The sequence below is a fragment of the Phyllostomus discolor genome, chromosome 4, assembly GCF_004126475.2.
Source record: "Phyllostomus discolor isolate MPI-MPIP mPhyDis1 chromosome 4, mPhyDis1.pri.v3, whole genome shotgun sequence".
Lineage (NCBI taxonomy): Eukaryota > Metazoa > Chordata > Mammalia > Chiroptera > Phyllostomidae > Phyllostomus > Phyllostomus discolor.
The window spans coordinates 136,116,242-136,135,100 of NC_040906.2; the positions used below are offsets into that span (position 1 = coordinate 136,116,242).

An 18,859-nucleotide genomic window follows, 5' to 3' on the forward strand; every position below is an offset into this window, starting at 1 on the left:
AGAAAAAATTTCCTTATGCTACGTTAAAGTTGCCTCCCTTTAACTTCCTGCCACCATTCTTCCCCTGCTAAACAGCACAGGTGTGGTATCTGCCTCCAGTCACATGACAGCCATTCAAGTATTTTTCAGTATTCATGGTCTTCCTCCTCAGTTTTCTCCACTGTGGAGTAAGTGTATCCAGCTCCTCCACAATCATCGCCCTTCAGAAACACTAAATTTTTAAATGACCCTCATTCACCCAGGAGTATTTTGACCAGGGCAGGGTATAGTGTCTTTCAATATAGACCAGGGTCAGTCAGCAAACTTTCGCCTACCAGCCAAATGCACCTGCCCCCCCCGTTCTAGTACGGCCCATGTGAGAAGGGATTTTACTTTGGGGGTAGGGATACATGGTATGGTACATTTTAAATGTTTTCTTAAAATGAAAATAATATTTCATAACATGAAAAATTCAAATTTGTGTCCATAAATACAGTTTTATTGGAGCACAGTCACAGTCATTCCCGTATGCATTTTCTCTGGCTGCTTTCATGCGAGGGCAGCAGAGTTGAATGGTTGTGACAGGCGTGGTGTAGCCTGCAAAGCCTTAAATATTTACTGACTTTTGCAGAGAAAGTGTTCTGATCCCTGATACAGACACCTCAGCAATACAGCCTAAGATAGCATTTCTTTTTTTTAACAGCATCCATATCACACTGTTGATTCATTTTAAATTTTTAGTTAACTAACAACCTTGGATTTTCCTTTACAAACTTTTTAAAAATAGGAGTTTCTTATTATGTACTGTTTTCATATTTAAGATCTAAGTGTGTGATTTTATGTTACTTCTTATTAAATCAAATGGTCCATGTTGATACATTGTTCCAACCTGAACATATGTCTTGGAATGTTGTCTCATAGGGCAGGTTGGCTGGTCCCCATAATTTTGTGTCACCTCTAAATTTTATAAGCATGCCATCATTCTAATTATTCATAGACACTTTAAATTAAAAAAAAAAAGTCCAGGATTATACCTATCTAAATGCCATTGCATTCCTCCTGCCCACTTGTAAGTCATCTGTTAATCTTTTGTTTTTCTGAGCTCTGAACCCATATAGTGGTGCTGAAATCTACTCTATTTCTCTATCTATCCACAGATATCACGTGATTTTGTCAGATGATTTGCTAAAGTCAAGATCACTTCCCTCCACTATGCATTTAATAAAGTGGGAGTTATTTGTCTTTAGAAAATAAATCCACACTGGCTCTCATACCTCCTGCTTCTCTTGCAGAGTATCTTTCCTTTGCTAAACTAAAAATACATTATTAAATTTGCAAGGAATAGATGACAAAATGCCCCAAGTTCATCTTCAATCTTCCTACTGCAAACATGGAGTTAGCTACTCTTCAAGAACCTCTGATTATTATAAGCAGTAATTAGCATGAGACCAAAGTCTCAGAGCTTGAGAGCACGTTATCTTATTTCTCTCGAATACTAGAGATAGAACAGAGTAACACAGGGACTTTTAGCCACTCCAGTGACAAAATAGAAAAAGGAGTATTTTCTTAAGAGGTCATGAATTCATGCTGTTGATCTCAATTTACCTTGACCTCTACAAAGTATCTGCACCTTGCTCTGATGTGATAGTTTATTGATACGACAGTCCATTCTTTATTTTTCAGCTACCAGTTTTCTCTTTCTAATTTTAATGTTGCCTCTAAATTTTAAAATCTCCTTTTCTTCTTTCTTTTTTTCCCTTTTTGACTTTTAAGTCAAGCATCTTGGATTAGACTCCAAACTTTGCTGTTCAAACATTCCTCCTCAACAAGCATTTCTCAAGCGTGACTGCCTGACAAAAAATAAGACATAGAATTTCTCTGGAGGAATGCTGAAGACTAGAGAGGCATAGGCAGGACTCAGTGAAAAATGAAACTCTAAGTGCCCATGTTCAAACTTCATTAAGGATAGAAAACAGCAACAGCAGAACACTGTACCAAGCAGAGGGCCCTTCTGAGCAGGGGGCCTGCGTGAGTCTCAGGGAGCCTGCGTGACCCTGTCCGTGAGGCCAGCCGCCGCCACAGGGTGTCTGGGATCTCTTCAGTGGGAGAGGGGAATGCCAGCAAATACACGCTTTTGGGTTGCAATCTAAAATTTTCCTTTCATTCCTAATTTCCATGGGTTCTCATTCAGTTATCTGTTACCTCGAGCAGGTTTAATATTGAATTTCTATTTCGTAGAAAACTTTAGATAAAAAAATATATTAAATAGTTCAGCAGTTAATGAGTCCAACTTTTTTAAAGACTAGTTAAGAATGTCAAAAAATATAACCAAGCACTGTCAGAAAAATATTTTATGTTGAGATGTGAGAGGTGTTCATTTTCAATCCCGTGGATGAAGGCGTGGCCCCCGGTACCGGAGGAGACATGGCTGCTTCCGCTGGGGAAAGGCTCCCAGGCTGCCCACTCCCACGAAGGACTGTCAGCCTCTGAGGAGGAGGTCAGCAGAATCTGACTGCTCTTAGCTGACTTGGGGCAGCCTCCCCCAGCTGGCAGTTTCCTGATAGCTCTACCTCTAAGCCTTCCAGCACCCCCTCTGCATTCCAGCCCCTCCTTCCTCACCGAGAGTCCTCCCTGCCCCCTGAAGCCTGTGGGGTGCAGTCTTCCTCAGGTCCCCTCTGGCTTCCCCCCATCTCTCCCACCACCTTTCTCAGCCTCTTCCAGCCTAGCGAGGTCCAGTCTCCCTCAGAAGCCCCAGGTGTCTTAGCCTTAAGACAATATGCTAAAGTGGCCCACAGGGAATTTTTTTCCTGAGACATCTAGACTCTGAGACTCCACATGTGATAACTCCTCTCCTTTTATCTCTGTTGGCACCAGCCCCACACAATTCTCATCTCCCAAACAAAATTGTACCTGAAACCCAAATTTAGATATTTAGCACTTCAGTTAATTTGTCTCGAGATTATTCCAATTCAGTCCATCTACTTTTCCACTTAGAAGTCACTGTTTTCATGGCTTCTGAGCACTACTTACAAAAATAGAAAAAGTCTATTTTCACAAATTATAGAGTTCCAATGTCACGGTTCTCATTTTTAGAAAACTTTCTCTATAAAAGCAGAGATTGTCCTGGCAGATTTGACTCAGTGGATTGACTGCTGGCCTTAGAACCAAAAGGTTACCAGTTCAATTCCCAGTCAGGGCACATGCCTGGGTTGAAGGCCAGGTCCCCAGTAGGGGGTGCTCAAAAGGCAACCACACACTGATGTTGCTCTCCCTCTCTTTCCCCCTCCCTCCCCCCTCTCTAAGAATAAACAAATAAAATCCTTTTAAAAAAGCAAAGATTAATTTTCACATGTTAAAACATTTACAGTTTTGTGCTACAGTTAAGCCACATCCTTCTGCCTCTTTTCTTCCTAGCAATTTCACAAGAGAGCTGGGTCAATGGCAACTAATGCTTGTCTCTGCCCCACTCACATCTATAGCCTCAGGAGTGATCCTCTCTACTCAGCAAGTCAGGGACTATCAAGGGGCTCAAGAAAGTTTTTAGGGTATCTTGCTCCCCCATTTTATCATCCCAGGTGTGAAACCCTTGACCAGGATCCAAAATGTGGGCTCACCTCATGAAGCTTTCCAAAACTCTTTGAGAATTCCCGGGTGGTGCCACTCATACAACACCCCCACACCCCCACAGTAGGCCATTCTCCAGGTCACCTAGCCCTCCTTCCGCATCCCGGTGCTGCGTCCCGAACCCAGCCGTGGTGGAGGAAGGTGTTTTTCCAGCAACCCCAAGTCTGGGTTTCTGGTGGATCACAGTGCACAAACATGCACTCAACTGAAAACTAAATTCCCGATTTTATTGGCTAACAGGTCAGATCCCTTTGTAAGCAAGGTGGCCACACAAAGCAGGACAGATGCTGTGTGTCTGTTTCTTTTTGTGGTATTATGAGGACTTTGCAACTGCCATTGATTTTTGCTTCCCATATAAAATTAGGATCTTTCCACATCCAAGAAGCTTAATACTTGCTATGATAACACCCCATTATACTTGGAGATTTAAGTCATCACACAAGAAGAATTTACAACCCTATATGACGGCAATTTTCAACCACTTTGCCACAAGAGTTTTTAAAACATGTAATACCTGACTATTTAGTCAAGGACACTGACTCTTTTTCCCTTAGACTGCCAAATAAGAAAATGACAACAGCCAACATGACAATAACTGTCAGGTGTGAATGAATTAAAATTATAATTATTTTTTGTCATATCAGCAAAAAATACACTATTTTTTGGTGTGCCGTAGAATTTTACTAATTAGTTTCTGTGTGCCATGTGCCACGAGATGAAAAAGGTTGAAAATCCCTGCCGTACAGGAATGTGGACACGCAGCTGGCTCTTTTGATTTTTGAGACAAACTTGGAACCAACGAGGCCATGCCTGCCCCTGTGGGAGAGCAGGAAGGTGAGGGCTCAGTGCCCCTGGACAGTGTTTCTGCCTCCAGATCCCCAGGGTCCAAGAAAACACTTCTACCTGTTTTCTCTGTTTTTATGCATATATGTGAATATGTATTCTCCTGTGCTTCTGTTCCAAGGTTGCAACATGTCCCCTTGCATTTCTACAGATAAGATATTCATCTACATACGTGGCTATACGCACACATCATCTGATAGATACACATAATTGGATCTATAAATATAGAACTCTTTAAAATATTTTTAATAGCATAGTCCATATTTTGTCCCATTTGCTTCTTTCTGTTTCTTTGTTTGGGTCTATCATTCAGCTTATAGTATTTCTTTGGTTGTCCACCCCTACATAAGAGTGGGCCCTAACAAACTGAAAGTTGTGAGTGAATGGTGAGGCTTGTCAATCACGAGCTTCTCTAGGGCAGTCTAGCTAGGCTTTTTCATTGTGGGATCCTCGGACTCCAGTGTCTTTTAGTCTTAGCTCCTTTTCTGGTCAGATTCCCCAAAGGAAACACTTTCCTTCCTCCTGGCTACCAGCCTTTGGGGAGCAAAGTAGGAGAACAGGGCTGGGGCTTCAGCACTAAACATATAAATGCTCATTTATTCTCCTTGTTTTCAGAAGGGGAGCCTGCATCTCAGTGGAGCCTGTGGTGCCCAGTGCAGAGACAGTCTGTGTAGCCTTTTCAGAATATGAGCCTTCATTCAGTCTTTCACTCGGCTTGGGGAGGACAACTACCCAGCTGTATGGAGCAGAGACAGGGATTTCTAAGGCTAGTCCTTAAACAGGCTTTCAACCAGTTCCCTTATTTCAGTTTCCATCCATTACCCCCATTTCCAGATGTATCTTGCACTGCCAATTCCTAAGACTTTTACGAGCTTATGGTGTGACAGCTATCTGGCTCTCAGCTTCCAAAATTTTATGTTGTCTCCTTTCATAGTCTCTCTGTTCCTGTGGTGTTATGCCTTTCAAAATATCTTGTTTTTCAGGGATTTAGGAGAGAGAGCAGGCACACGTGTCAGTCTACCGTCTGTGCCCACAGTGACATTTCAAAGCAACATGTTTCCAAGGTGGCAGAGAACTGGGCCAGAGTTCAGTGTGGCCATATCAATCTTTGGGGCATGATGAACCACCAAGTGAATACGAATTCATTAAACAATGCTGTTGAATTAACAGTTAAAATGAAATTATACTGTAATTATTAAGATATAAAAGGAAATCATCCTCCTGATATCCTTGCCCCTTCAGAGAGAACTGTATGTAGCTTTGGTTTCCACATTTAAGAGATGTATGGGAAATCCCTGAAATAGGGGAACCAAAAAGTGATTTAGAAAAAAAAGGCCACAAAGCCTATGAGTAAAAGTTGCTTAACCTGAAGGCTAAGAAGTAACAATATTTTTAGGTATATGACTGATTTCCCAAGAGAAATACCTGTTAACTATTTTCAGTTTCCATTATGGGCTAACAAAAGAAAAAGTTGAAGCTGTACCAAGAACATGGGCAATTAAACATCTGAATGGGCACTAGGCAAAAAAGATGAATTTCTCTCTTTGAAAATATTTACAAACTCTAACTGTGAAATAGAAGATAAACGTGGTCCAGATGACATCTGAGTGTCCATTCTCCATATAGGTGATTCCTTACTGCTTAATACTCATGTCTGCATCATGGTACTGAGCCCATTCTCCAGGGCAGGCAAGCCACAGGTCTCACAGGTCACAGTGGCTGTCGTGGGTTTGCCCTGACAGGTGAATGTGTGGGTTCAGTTTATACCAGCTGCTGTCTGCACTCTTCAATTTCCTGCCTCATTAGAAACATAGCCAATAACAGTTTAATTGATGCAGGATCCATGAAAACAGAGAAAAAGCAATTATAAAATACAGGTCTTTACAATTTATTTAGAGACTCAGAAACATTATTAAGTTATATTAAGTTATAGAGAATTAGAGTAGGATTCAGAAGTAATTACTTTTATGCCCAATAACTATTACTGAACATATCTTAATGCTAGATTATTTATAGCTAGAAGTAATTATTTTAATTTTTTTTCTGTTGTATTAAAAATATTAAAAAAATACCCCAAGCAAATTACTTGTAAACTTAATTCATGTATGGAAGAGGAAAAATTAGTACTATGAATACTTGCATTTAGACATTGAGGTATTCAAAGAGATATGCCTTAAGAAAAATTGTACTGAAATATGTGTTTTTAAAATTGAAAACAACAAATAGTTTGCAAACTTTCAAGTTATAATCATTGAATTTCATATTTGTTTATAAAACACCCAGTTTACAATTTAATATCATGAAGATATAACTACATTCAATATAATGACTTGCAAAATTATAACTATATATTAATTACAGATGTATTTTGTCTGTTGTTAATGAAAACAAATGTATTAACATCAACCAAACACATCCCAGGCATGAGCAGTCAGGTAGTAAAAAAAAGCTTTACTGAAAGGCCAGTGATTTCTTCAGATTCTCATTGGTCTCCCATCACTGTCAATCAATCTGCAGTAAGAGATCCTGGTCCTGGAGCCTCATAATGTTTTTATCCTGCTTGCTTCATGATTTGAGAATGTGAGCATAGGGTCAAGATTCTTTTAATAATTTCAGCAAATATTCCACATTTGTTGGGGCTTTTCTCTCCATAACTCTATTTGAACAATTTTTTTGTTTTACTTTCTTAAACAGTGTATGGACCTCCATTTTTTAGGAAATTTTTTTTAATTGAAAACCCATTAAAAAGTAGGTTTTTCTCAGGAGTAATTTGCTCTTTATTAAAAAAATTATAAAAACAATTTTTAAAGCAAATGTGCCTTTATAGTCTAACCAAATGAACTAAAGTGAATGAAAAAAACTGGAGAAAATTGAAGTAACTCTTTACAAGGTCTGTATGGTTTGGCCTTTGTTTTTTCTAACTGGTAGCTATAGTTTCTAGAATGTTTCTGTCATTTGGCCCTTACTTGGAAACAAACATTGATTTAATCAGTAAGCGTTTTCTGGAGGATTTTTCTGCCTCAACCTATGCTGAATTTTTCACATTAAAGATTCATCTCTTATTACATACTAGATGTAGCCTTGAAAAATTGTATAGAAGTTAGTTTTACAAATAAAATCATTTGAGTTTGCTTTTGAAAAAAATATGTGAAAAGGAAAAAAAGAAATAATGTGGTTAATTTTGTTTGTGAGGGTAAGGATATTGCCTTCCTCCAGGCTCCTATTTTAAAGATTTTACTTATTTATTTTTAGAGAGGGGAAAGGAGGGAGAAAGACAAGGAGGGAAACATCAATGTGTGGTTGCCTCTACTGGGGACCTCGCGGCCCCACCAGGAGTCGAACCAACAATGCATCAACTCTCAAGCTGGCATCCAATCCACTGAGCCACACCAGCCAGGGACCAGTCTCCTATTTTAAATCTTGTTATATATGATTAGATTTCTTAAATGAGATATACAAAATATAAGCAAACCAACCACATAAAGACTCCAAATGACAGAGTGTATTTATAATGGACTCTGGATGAATTCGCGTTAATGATTTTACCAAATTAATTCCATATATTAGTAAAATGTTGAATATGCTTTTGAGATAAATTTAACTGAACAAAGGCCTATATAGGATTAATTACCAAGAATTCTGTAATAATCCTGGGGTGATTCTTTAAAGAATAATTCTGAGAAGGAATGTCTTATAATCATACTGTGTAACCAATTTCTAATCATAAAATGAATCTTATAATAATTATAGAATAAAGGACTTATTCTATAAAAACATGGATAATAGTTCTCATTGAAATGATAATCTCTTTCAAGGGTTCTCTGTGATTCCTGAATAGGAGCACTTGACACAGAGGGTATACAGTACAAAGCCTTGCTTATGGAGAATATTTATGTATTTAATAATATGTTTTGTATAGGAACTTATTTTAGAGTGAAAATTCTTGTTTAATTTTCATGTGCACATTTTCTTTGAACTTTCTCATTTTTTTAAAGAACATAATAGAAACATGTTTATTGACATGGAAAGATAATCAAAATACTATTGTTTTAAAAAGAAAATATTTTTAATTTAAAACATCCAAGTTCATGTCACTAGTAGAATTAAGTCAATTATATTTCATTGTGCTTTTTGGTAGTTTCTACATTTTCTACAATGTATATACGTCAGACACACCTGGGGCTGGGACAACTCTCGCTGCAGACAGCTGCTGCCGTGGCCCCAGTGCTGTGCTCACCCACCAGTGTTCTGATTACTCACTCAGCTTCCAGGAACTGTATAATGTGCACCCTTCATCATGGGCAGCAGCATCCTGTGCTCAGAAACAAAAATGCTGTGAATTAAAACTATCAATTTGAGCTTTCTCATTTTTTAATCCTTTCAATTTCATGAGTTATTAGTACACCAGTGTTCTATAGCGTATGCTCACCTTAATCCAAAAGCATGGTTGATTTGTTACTGAGTCTCTAAGTATTAATAGTTGCATGCCACATATGCCACCTCTAAAGATACTCTCATGGTCTAACAGCTTAGTTCATCTACGGAAGCACCTTTAAACAGTTTCCTCATCCCTCCCTGGATTGTTTCTTTAGGGCCCAGATGAACAGTGTTAGGCCCCTGGCAGTTTAATAGATGAAGAAAATGGCAAATAACAATGATATGTTCCTTGAGAAGGCACCATTGCTTATTTAGGAAGTATTCAATTCATAAAGGTTGTATCACTCAATACCTTCAAAAGAATTTTTTGACATTTGGAAATGTTCTGGACAACATGTCCACTTCCCATAACTTGCATGCTTTGAGTTTCTATGTTTTCTTCAGGTTCACAGAAATGTATGGGAGTTTATTGTTGTTTGCACTATGTCTACAATTGGAATTTGGTGAGAGTATGCTCATCCTCACTAATGCTGATTTTTTGTTTCTTTTGGTCAAATTAGACATCCTTCCTACTAAAACCTTGGTTAAATAATGGGACTGACTGGCAATTAAAGCAGAAAAAATAATAATATTGAGGATGTCTAAGACATTTTCTTCAAAAAGCAAAAAATAGCTATTGACAAAGTACAGTATTTTCCCAGTGCAGAAATTAGAACAGTGAAATCATAGTGATATGCAACCAATGATCATCTTTTCAATAAATATACCTCTTTATTGCTAATGCAGTTTCATTCAAGGATATAAAGGGTCAAGAATTGTATGTGTTATCTATTGCTGCATAAGAAAGTACCTCAAAACTTTAGTGGCTTAAAAAAAACAACATTTATTATCTCACATTTTCTGTGGGTCAGGGACTTGAAGTTTGCTTAGCTGTGTGGTTCTGGCTCAGGGTCTATAATGAAGTCAGTCGGGACGGCAGCCAGAGCTGAGGTCATCGAAAAGCTCGGCTGGGGCTGGAAGATCTGCTTTCAAGTTTGCTTGTGTGGCTGTTTGCAGGTGGCTTCAGTTTGTCCCCATGTGGGTCTCTCCACAGGACTTCTTGAGTGTCCTCAGTGCACTGCAAGAGAAGTAGTCTAAGAGAGAGCAGCCAGGAAGCCACAGTACTTGTGTGACTTAGTTTCCCTGGTGCACACTGTCAATTCTGCTCTTTTCTGTGTATTAGAAATGAAAAGTAAGTTCCAGGCCACCATCAGGAATGGAAGACTTAGGCTCCCCTGAATTCCATTTAAGGGAATGTCAAAGAATTTCTGAACATATTTTAAGTCACATACATTCACAAGATTATTGGAAAGTGGCTTAAAACTTATTTAAAACTATTTTTAAATAGCAACCTAAATTCTCTCCACAAGCCATTGCCAGAGGTGAGTTAGATTCTAGGTTATCGTTCTGTCCACTGGATCAGCTGCATCTCTGAAGCACTGGAAACTGTATGGTCCTGTGATCAGCACAGCTAGCCTGCATCCACAGGGTGCAGCACAAAAATGCCCCATTTATATTATGAAATCTTTCATTACAAAATCATAAGCATGTAATCTGTGACATAACAGTATCACACTCAAGCACACCCTATGACATTTTAGGTGAAATGTTCAGATTAAAACTATAAATTATTACACTCATATTATTACCCTGCCAATCACACTCAAGCAGGCCTTACTTCTGCTGGACCCTGTATATTCAAACAATTTTGTGCGATCTATTTTATTTGACCAATCAAAAAACCTCTCTCAGTAATCAGACCAGTTGATAAATCTGAAGTGCTTGCATTGAAAGCCAAATGAGTTTTTTGGTTGAATTTTATGTAAAAAAATATTTGAAAATGTTTGACATGAAAATATCTTCATCACATAATATATCCTTTTCCCTTTCATAAATGAAGAGAGGATGGCTGTGTTCCTCTCCCAGCTCCAGCTGCCGGCTGCAATGTTAGCTGCCCAAACTCAGGGGAGGCCTGGTCCTCCCGGAAAGGATGGGTTACCTGGGCCACCAGGGGACCCTGGGCCCCAAGGTAAGTCTTTGAGTGTAACATCTGTTTATCAGTTCTTTAACGCTCCATATTTACAATATGCTAATCACAGTTAAGAATATATATTACATATATAATGACAATATAGAATACTTGTTAATATTTGACATCCCAGAAACAGATTTTAAAACTGAATGATAATTATCTGATAATCTAAGTATATTTTAATAATAATGTTTGTTGTGATAATAACAGCAATCACAAGCACTTATATACCATTACCTGGGAATCTCAAACTTGTTTTTGCTGCCCTGTGGCTGTACACAGATAAAAAGAGTCATCATCTTAGTGTCTTAAAGAAACTGAGGAAAAAGTCTTAAGCTACTCTAAGTAATAATTTGGAGCCAAATGTATTTTTGAGAAAATTTAGAATCATTTTCCCTGTAATAGACCTTGTGGATAATAACTTTTGAATTTTAAAGAATTTCTCATAGAGTTTATAAAATTGTTAAAGCAAGACCTTACTTAAATTGGCAAATAATTGATAGACAAGATCTTGAATGTATCTTCACTAGATTAATCTAGCAAGGCCATTTTCTAGAACTCTGTTAGCAATCACCAAAGGGACCAAATGGCCCCTGGTTGAGAAGAGTCACAACTCTGACAAGGAGAAAGTAAACCCAGTGTGCACATACTGTGAAAGATACAACCAGGGAACTGCTTGCCATGTGCTAGCACAGAATGAGCTCAATAGCCCTCCTTGAAATAATTGAGAGCTTATATAAAGGAGAACAGAGAAAGTTAACAACAAAATTACATAGGATACAGTCCAAAATACCATATGTGCAGAGAATTATCTTTCTTTCACTAGTTCCCTTTCCTCCCTGCAGCTTCTCTGTAACACCAAGCCTGTTTTCTTTTAGAAGTGCCCCAGGTGATAGGCATGCCCTCTCTCGTCTGGAAAGAGCAACAACTGTCCCCAATTCCAGGGTCTGTTAGGCTCCTAACTTACAATAGAGAGTGACGAGACTTCTGGTTTTGTTAGCACAGTGTAAAATGGCAGCAGTAAAATCGCTCTAGTTTACCTGCACAGTATATCCTGTCTCTCCCTCAGGTCATAGGGAGGTTTGGAGGCTAAAGTTAGCGTCAGGTATAGCCTCTGTGTGTGCACCGTTGTGTAGAGGGTGGTGAATTATTATCCTTTACTAGTGGGGTCTGTTCTGAAGTCAGAGTTTATGAGACTGGAGTGAAGAGCTTGAAAGCCAATCTGAAGACGTCTGATGCCTCAGAAGCTGTGAAGAATAAGGGCTGTTAACACCCGTAGGAGAAAACCCATGGACAGATGCTTCAAATAGTGGTGGCCTAAGAGGACAAGGACAACGGAAAGATAGGATCTGGAGGAAACCCATTCTGGAACTGGGGTCCCCTGTCCACACCAACACCTGTCTCCAGGCTGCCTTCCCATGTAGGAGAGGCCTGTCTGGAGAGGAATGCTCAGTCAGAGGCAACACCAAGCCCATGGTATCACCGAAGCCCATGGTATCACCAAAGCTTTTGAAAACCAGGCTGATATTCACCACTTGATTTACCTTCCCCTTCATGAAGGATTTCTATAGGTTTTACCTGCTGTTCTGCTGAGGAAAGAGCCTGCTTCCACTCCTGATAAGGATTTTGGATGCAGTTCTTGAATTTGAAAGACTTCCCCAAATGATTTTCAACTTTTTCAAAACCAAGGTTTAGTAAACTTGACAAAATTTTTGTCTGATCTGAGGGTTTCTGACAACAGACTTGTCTTGACTATAATTCAGCTCAGTGGCTCCTCAGTGTTTGCATGGTATCTCCTTTTCAATATTTATTAAATGCCAAAAATTCAGCAGAAAAACAAAGCTTGCAAAATATGGGGATTTGTCTTTTAAGAAATATTTGCCTGCCACCATGCTGTACCGATAACCTTCTCTAAAGCCACAGAGAAATCTGACTGTAAAAAGGAAACCAAGGGCCTGGTTTTCGGTGCCTCCTCGGAAGTCCACAAGAAGCTGACGCCTTGTTCTCTGAGAGGCAGATAGATGTGAAGTGCTCAGATGATGAAGTTATGTGCGTAACTTCAAAGCTTTGCTCTGCTTGATGTCAAAGTTTTCTCAAAAAGGAAAGAAAAAAATGTGTACGAACCTGTTACCCCAGTAACTGTGCAGACCTCAGATGCTACTGGCTGAATTAGTCCTCTTCATGGTTGAGTTGGAGAAAAAGCTGACGTGGGACATGCAGCCCAGAAAGGGAAGCACTGAGCAACTGTGTGTTCTGTCCACTCATGAATTCTGTTCGATGGGGACTCTCCGAAATTTCTAAAAGAATTTTTTCCCATGTTTTTCACAAAAGAAATCCATTTTCATTTGAAATAAAGTGGTTGGGTTTGAAATATGTACTATAGAATGAGTCCTTTATTATATTTCTATGTTCAGGGAAGGACAAGTTTTAAGGGGTCTGTCTTCTTCCTTTCCTGTGCCTGTTTTGAAAAGCAGGGGACGTGTAAAAAGCAAGGAGAAGAATCCATGCAAGAACACTGGAAGCACACACCCCAGCTTGGAACAAAGAGTCACTGCTCCTACCAAGGCTGTGATCATGAAAAGTGGTGGGCCCTCCCTGAGTGCCCTGCTCTTGCAGAGAAAATAGTGAATCGTCCTGATTCTCAAAGGGGGTGATCATTGGCATCTTTCTTAAATTCAAAAGCATTTCCAGGTAGTTTTACGTTTTAACCATCCCATGGGTTTCTGATACTTGCCTTCCCACTGCACCCTGAGAGCACTTTCCTTGGTGTGGTTCCCCCTCAGGTCTGCAGTGTGAGGCCTGATGGCTTGGGCTGCCTGGGAGAACAAGGGTGTACCACATTAAGGTCAAAGAAGCCTCCATCCAGCTGCAACTTGATCCAATGTATGAGCAAGAGAGGCTCATTTTCCTAACAGACCTTAGCCTCTTGAATGAGTTTTATGAGAAAAAACTTCACAAGGGGAGACCCAAGAAAACCTGGAATTATCTTCTAGAGGGTGGGCCCTACACTTCCTAGCAGGCTTCCTTTGCTAGGAAAGGGTTCTGAGAACCCATCTGTATTAGCGTACCAGCTGGCAGGCCTTGTGAGAGGCTGCATTCAGGTTTAGTGAATTTTTTTTGGAAGACTTTCAATTTGTTTGCCCATCTCATGATGGGTGATTTATGAGCACACCTGCCCAGACCACGCTGAGTGCTCAGTGGTGTTTTACCAAAAAGTTCATGACCCCCATGCCCCACCCTCCCTATTCACCCAATCTTGCCCCAAGTGACTCTTTCTTGTTTCCCTGATGAAAAAACTTCTCAAAAGGAAATGTTTTGTTGATGTGGAAGAGGCGAAACAAAACATAGCAGAAATGTTAAAAGGCATCAAAATCGACAAGTTCAAAAACAGTTTTGAGCAGTGGAAAAAATGCCTCAATAGGCATATTACATCAAATGGAGAAAACTTTGAAGGTGACTGAAGTTTAAACATGTAAAAATAAATACACAACTTTTTATAAATAAATTTCAGATTTTTAGGTCCCCCCTCATATTTGAACTTTTCCCAAAATGCAGTTGGTTCTTTGCCTCTGTGAAAACCGAGAACAGATGCCACACTGGAGGCTCTGTCCATTCAAAACAAAACAAAACAAAACAAAAAAAAACAAAACCCACACTGTGGGTTATTTAGTCTATGACCTTAAGCACTTACTAAGATAGCTTGAGAGTCAACTTTACAAACTTTCTGTAACAGTGAAACCTAGGTTGGATTCTCAGACACACCTTAGGTACTAAATGTTATTTTACTACATAAAAGGTTAAATCATGCATTTGAAAGGGTATTTTCAAAACAGCCCTAAGAACAAACATTTTTCCTTGTTGTTTCCATATGTTAGGTGAAACTCCCTTATATGATAGAAACCCTGGGAATGTGTGGATGTAGAATCAGGAGAGAACAGAGCTAGTCATTTCATGTACCCTCCATCAGCTGTGAAAAGACACTATTCGGAAGGACTGTTCTTACTTTTGAGCTTTCAAAGTTTAGCTGTTACTGGTGTATAACGGAGGAAAGTTGCTGCTGTTTGTAAGACAGTGGCCCATAACGTAGCTCATGTGACTGATAAAGATTTGACTGCTCATGCTTGTTAGCAGCAGGGGCTCAGGGAATGGGAGGCCTGTGCATGTCGGAATGACTGGAGGGCGCCGTGGCCCATGAGTAGAGGAGAGACCGGGGAGGCTGAACGACTTGCAGGGCTGGACACAGGCCGCCGCGTGATGAATCATCCCTCCAAAAGTGCCAGTAAAGCTCCTTCCTGATCCCGTTTGTCCAGTATACAAATAGATGCACAGATTTACAACTGAAAGAACGACCCTGGAGTCAAAATGGAAATCTCCCTACTGAAAATAAATAAAATCTACCACATGAAAAACTACAGCAAGCCCCGAATTTCTTCACTGACTAGTGCCTCTAGATGCTTTAGATCAGGACACAGCTGCTGTCTGAGTCCCACTCTCTCACATACGCTGCAGTGACATCAGACTGTCACCCTGCATACTTCTAGACCAGGAAAAATACTTATTCATTTGCAGAGAAACCGGCCTTTTAGGCTTTTCCAAATTTCAAGTGAGGCCTCCCCTAACTGGGTGAAAAGCTTAATTCTAGAAAGTAGGAAAGCTGTCATTGACTTTATTAGTATTCCAATCTGAAGTCTTATTGTGAAGCAATTATAAGATAAGACCCTAAGACTTTATGGCAGCCTTCATAAATAATCAGTCTGGGACCCTGTGCAATTCAACAGCTTTATCTAGTAATATTAGGCTGCTATTAACCTAATGAGCTGAGAAATTTGTATAAATAAATTATTACATTTTGACAGGAGAAATGTAAATGTGACCCCATTATACAAATATACAAATTATTGTTTCTTATTTTGTGATATGTTTACTTAAATCTATGTGGAATATATATTTTGCCTTAATTAAAATCTGAGAATTAAATTAAAAATATAGGTTTTAGCAGATATATTCTTCATTTGGAATTGTGTCACTATCTTGTTAATCCTCTTATTAATCAAGAGTTCGTATATCTCTACTTGTTTTTCTTTCACCCTCACTTTTTAGCCTATGACCTTAGGTACTTACTGAGATAGCTTGAGAGTCAACTTTACAATCTTTCTGTAAGAGTGAAACTAGGTTGGATTCTCAGACAAACCTTAGGCACTAAATGTCATTTTAGGACAGAAAAGGTTAAATCATGCATTTGCAAGGGTGTTTTCAAAATAGCCCTAAGTACAAACATTTTTTCTGGCTGTTTCCATATGTTAGGTGCAACTCCCTTACTTAAAAGAATCCTGGGAATATTTTAAAGTTGAATACAGATCAATGTAGGGGCCTGGGCCACATGTTCAAGCCACTGCTCTCTCCAGGGTCTAGGATTGTGATGAACAACTGTAACACAGTTTTCAGACATAAACAGGTGAAGATTTTCCATCACATATATTTCTAATATGCATCTCAAAAATACATCCTGAGAGTATATCCTTTTTTCCACTATTTTCTCATTTATGATCAGCTCACACCTCCAAAGCCAAGAAATAATGATGTGGTGATTACACTGGTAATATGACTTGGATAATAATATATATACTGGATGGTCATGTCAAGACTCATAACCCCCAAAGTGATATGCAGTTTCAAACAATAATGGGAAATAATCGGTCCTATCTACTGTTCATTAAACTTTCTCCGTGTTCAGTTGTAATAACACCTTTATGGACAGACACAACTAAGTTAGGGCCCATTGTTTCCTACTGAGGCGCCGTCCTGTTATTAGCCTTTCTGTGTGTCTACATGATTCTGCACAGCTGCACTGTTTGTTCAGGACCAGGAGAAACGGGAAATTAAAACTCTATTTACTATCACTGTGAAACTCTTATAGCCACAGGACATTTTCTTCCAAGTCTGACATGGATGCCATTATGTAAAACACAGATTTAAAAGAAAATGTTTTATGCATTCTTAAGGCAAGGATAAGAGCTCCCAGAGGCACAAATAGGTCTAACCTTTCTACCTGAGGGGACAGCAAGCATATTGAGTAATAAGAATGATTTTATCTTACAATATACAGAGATCTTAGACCTAATGTGTTTTGCCTAATGTATCTTAAATTGATGAAGTGAGTTCAGAAGGATCCCTCCATCTTCTCTTGCTTTCTAGAACTGGTGAAGTTCCTCATCCTTTGGATGCAAACTTCCATGTGAAAACAGACAGTTGCTGTTTTAACTTTATTAGACAGGATATAATTTGTGATAGACAGTAACTTGAACAAAGTCCTGATTTTGTCCTCTCCTGACTCTTAGATGGGTGGATTCAAACATATTCATACTCTGACTGTCATTTATTAAAATTAATTTTTTTGTTCCTTTTATTCCCCCGAATTCTTAGACTAAGGTCCAGCTTCTTGTTGTCACATTAGTTTGTCCTTGCAGACAGAACTCTCTCAGTATGCTTACATTTAGCCTGTACCTACCCTCCAGCAACACTTCCTGTGAAGATAGCTCATACACCTTGGCATAGCCATTTGAAAGATTCGAATGATTGATTGGAGTTACTTAAGTAGCATTTTCAGTGCCCAAAATCTCACTATCAAACATTTGACTAGTTGTACTTTTTATACTAGTTGCATATTTCTAAGATCCTCATTGCCTATTGCATCTAATCTGTTTGATAGGCAAGTTTAATATGTGGTTAATACAAAACAGATAACTAAAATAGAATATTAACTATATATTAAGTGAATGAATTATAGTAATATCCTAGAATGAGTTATAGAAATATCCTATCCTATCCACGAAATATTCTTATTGGTGCTGTGTTGCCATAGAATTCTCTTACTCTTTGTGTCTCTCTTTTTATACTTCTCACCCTTAGGCTACCGAGGACAGAAAGGAGAAAGAGGAGAACCTGGAATTGGGCTTCCAGGTAGCCCGGGTCTTCCTGGGACTTCAGGTAATAGTGATATATATCTTCAAAACATAAGCAAGCTTCTAAAATCAGGAACCATGCCTTTTCCCCTACAGCCCTTATATGTCGCTACAGGAGAAGTTGAATAATCCATGTTGGTTAGAGTGAGGGAGAAAGAGCCATATGTGATCTGCATTCTGACCGGGTCTTTTATTTCATTAGCTCCAGGTTTGCCAGGTTCACCAGGTGCCCCAGGCCCCCAGGGACCCCCAGGACCGAGTGGAAGATGTAACCCAGAAGATTGCCTCTATCCTGTATCTCATGCCCGTCAGCGGACAGGTGGGAAATAAACACACCTGAGGAAGACTTGATTTTTGGTGATATCTCCATGCTGTTGGAGCTATCTTAATACTGTCAGACCCTCCTGATATGTGGGTGGTTTTTATTTTTGGTGTAGGCAGACATTAAAAGCAACAATTTGAATCCTATTCTTATAGTAATTGCGATATCAGAATTTTGAACTTTTTCCCAAATTCATTCCATATGTCTTGCTTCACCATTACTGATTTTTATTCAGGGTTTTCTATGAAATACGTAAGTAAATCTTACCATTAGTTTTTCTTCAAGAGAAAATTGCATCTTATGATTTAGTAGACTGATAGGGAGGTACACTTTGTACTTTCATCAACCAGTATTCGGCCTTTGAATTTTAGAATTCAGAATTGGTTTCTGAATTTTAAACTTTTAGACTTATCATGATGTTTTCTTGGTGTTTAAATTTACTATTATTGCTAAAAATTTCATCAACATTTTTGATATAGTGCATCATTTCTGCTTAATGTTTTTTGACTACTTTTTTAGCTTAAAAATTCTTATACCATCCTACATCCATCCTACTTATGCAGAGAAATAGATAGGCAATAAGAGTTTCATGTTATAATATACTTTGGGAAAAAAAAACAGAGGCTGTTTCATCGGGGAGTCCCCAAACCCACCATGGCCAACTATTGAAGTGATTTTGTT

General features: G+C 39.0%; 1 protein-coding gene across 1 annotated transcript in view; it reads left to right on the forward strand.

The window, feature by feature from the left end:
* The window catches only part of COL19A1 (collagen type XIX alpha 1 chain), a 331,257-nt gene extending 312,828 nt beyond the window's left edge, over positions 1 to 18,429 (forward strand). The window contains 3 exon segments of the mRNA XM_036024315.1: positions 10,763 to 10,891; positions 17,804 to 17,881; positions 18,059 to 18,429. Of these exon segments, the coding sequence (XP_035880208.1) occupies positions 10,763 to 10,891; positions 17,804 to 17,881; positions 18,059 to 18,186 (335 nt within the window). The 3' untranslated portion in view covers positions 18,187 to 18,429.
* The last annotated feature ends 430 nt before the right edge of the window (positions 18,430 to 18,859 follow it).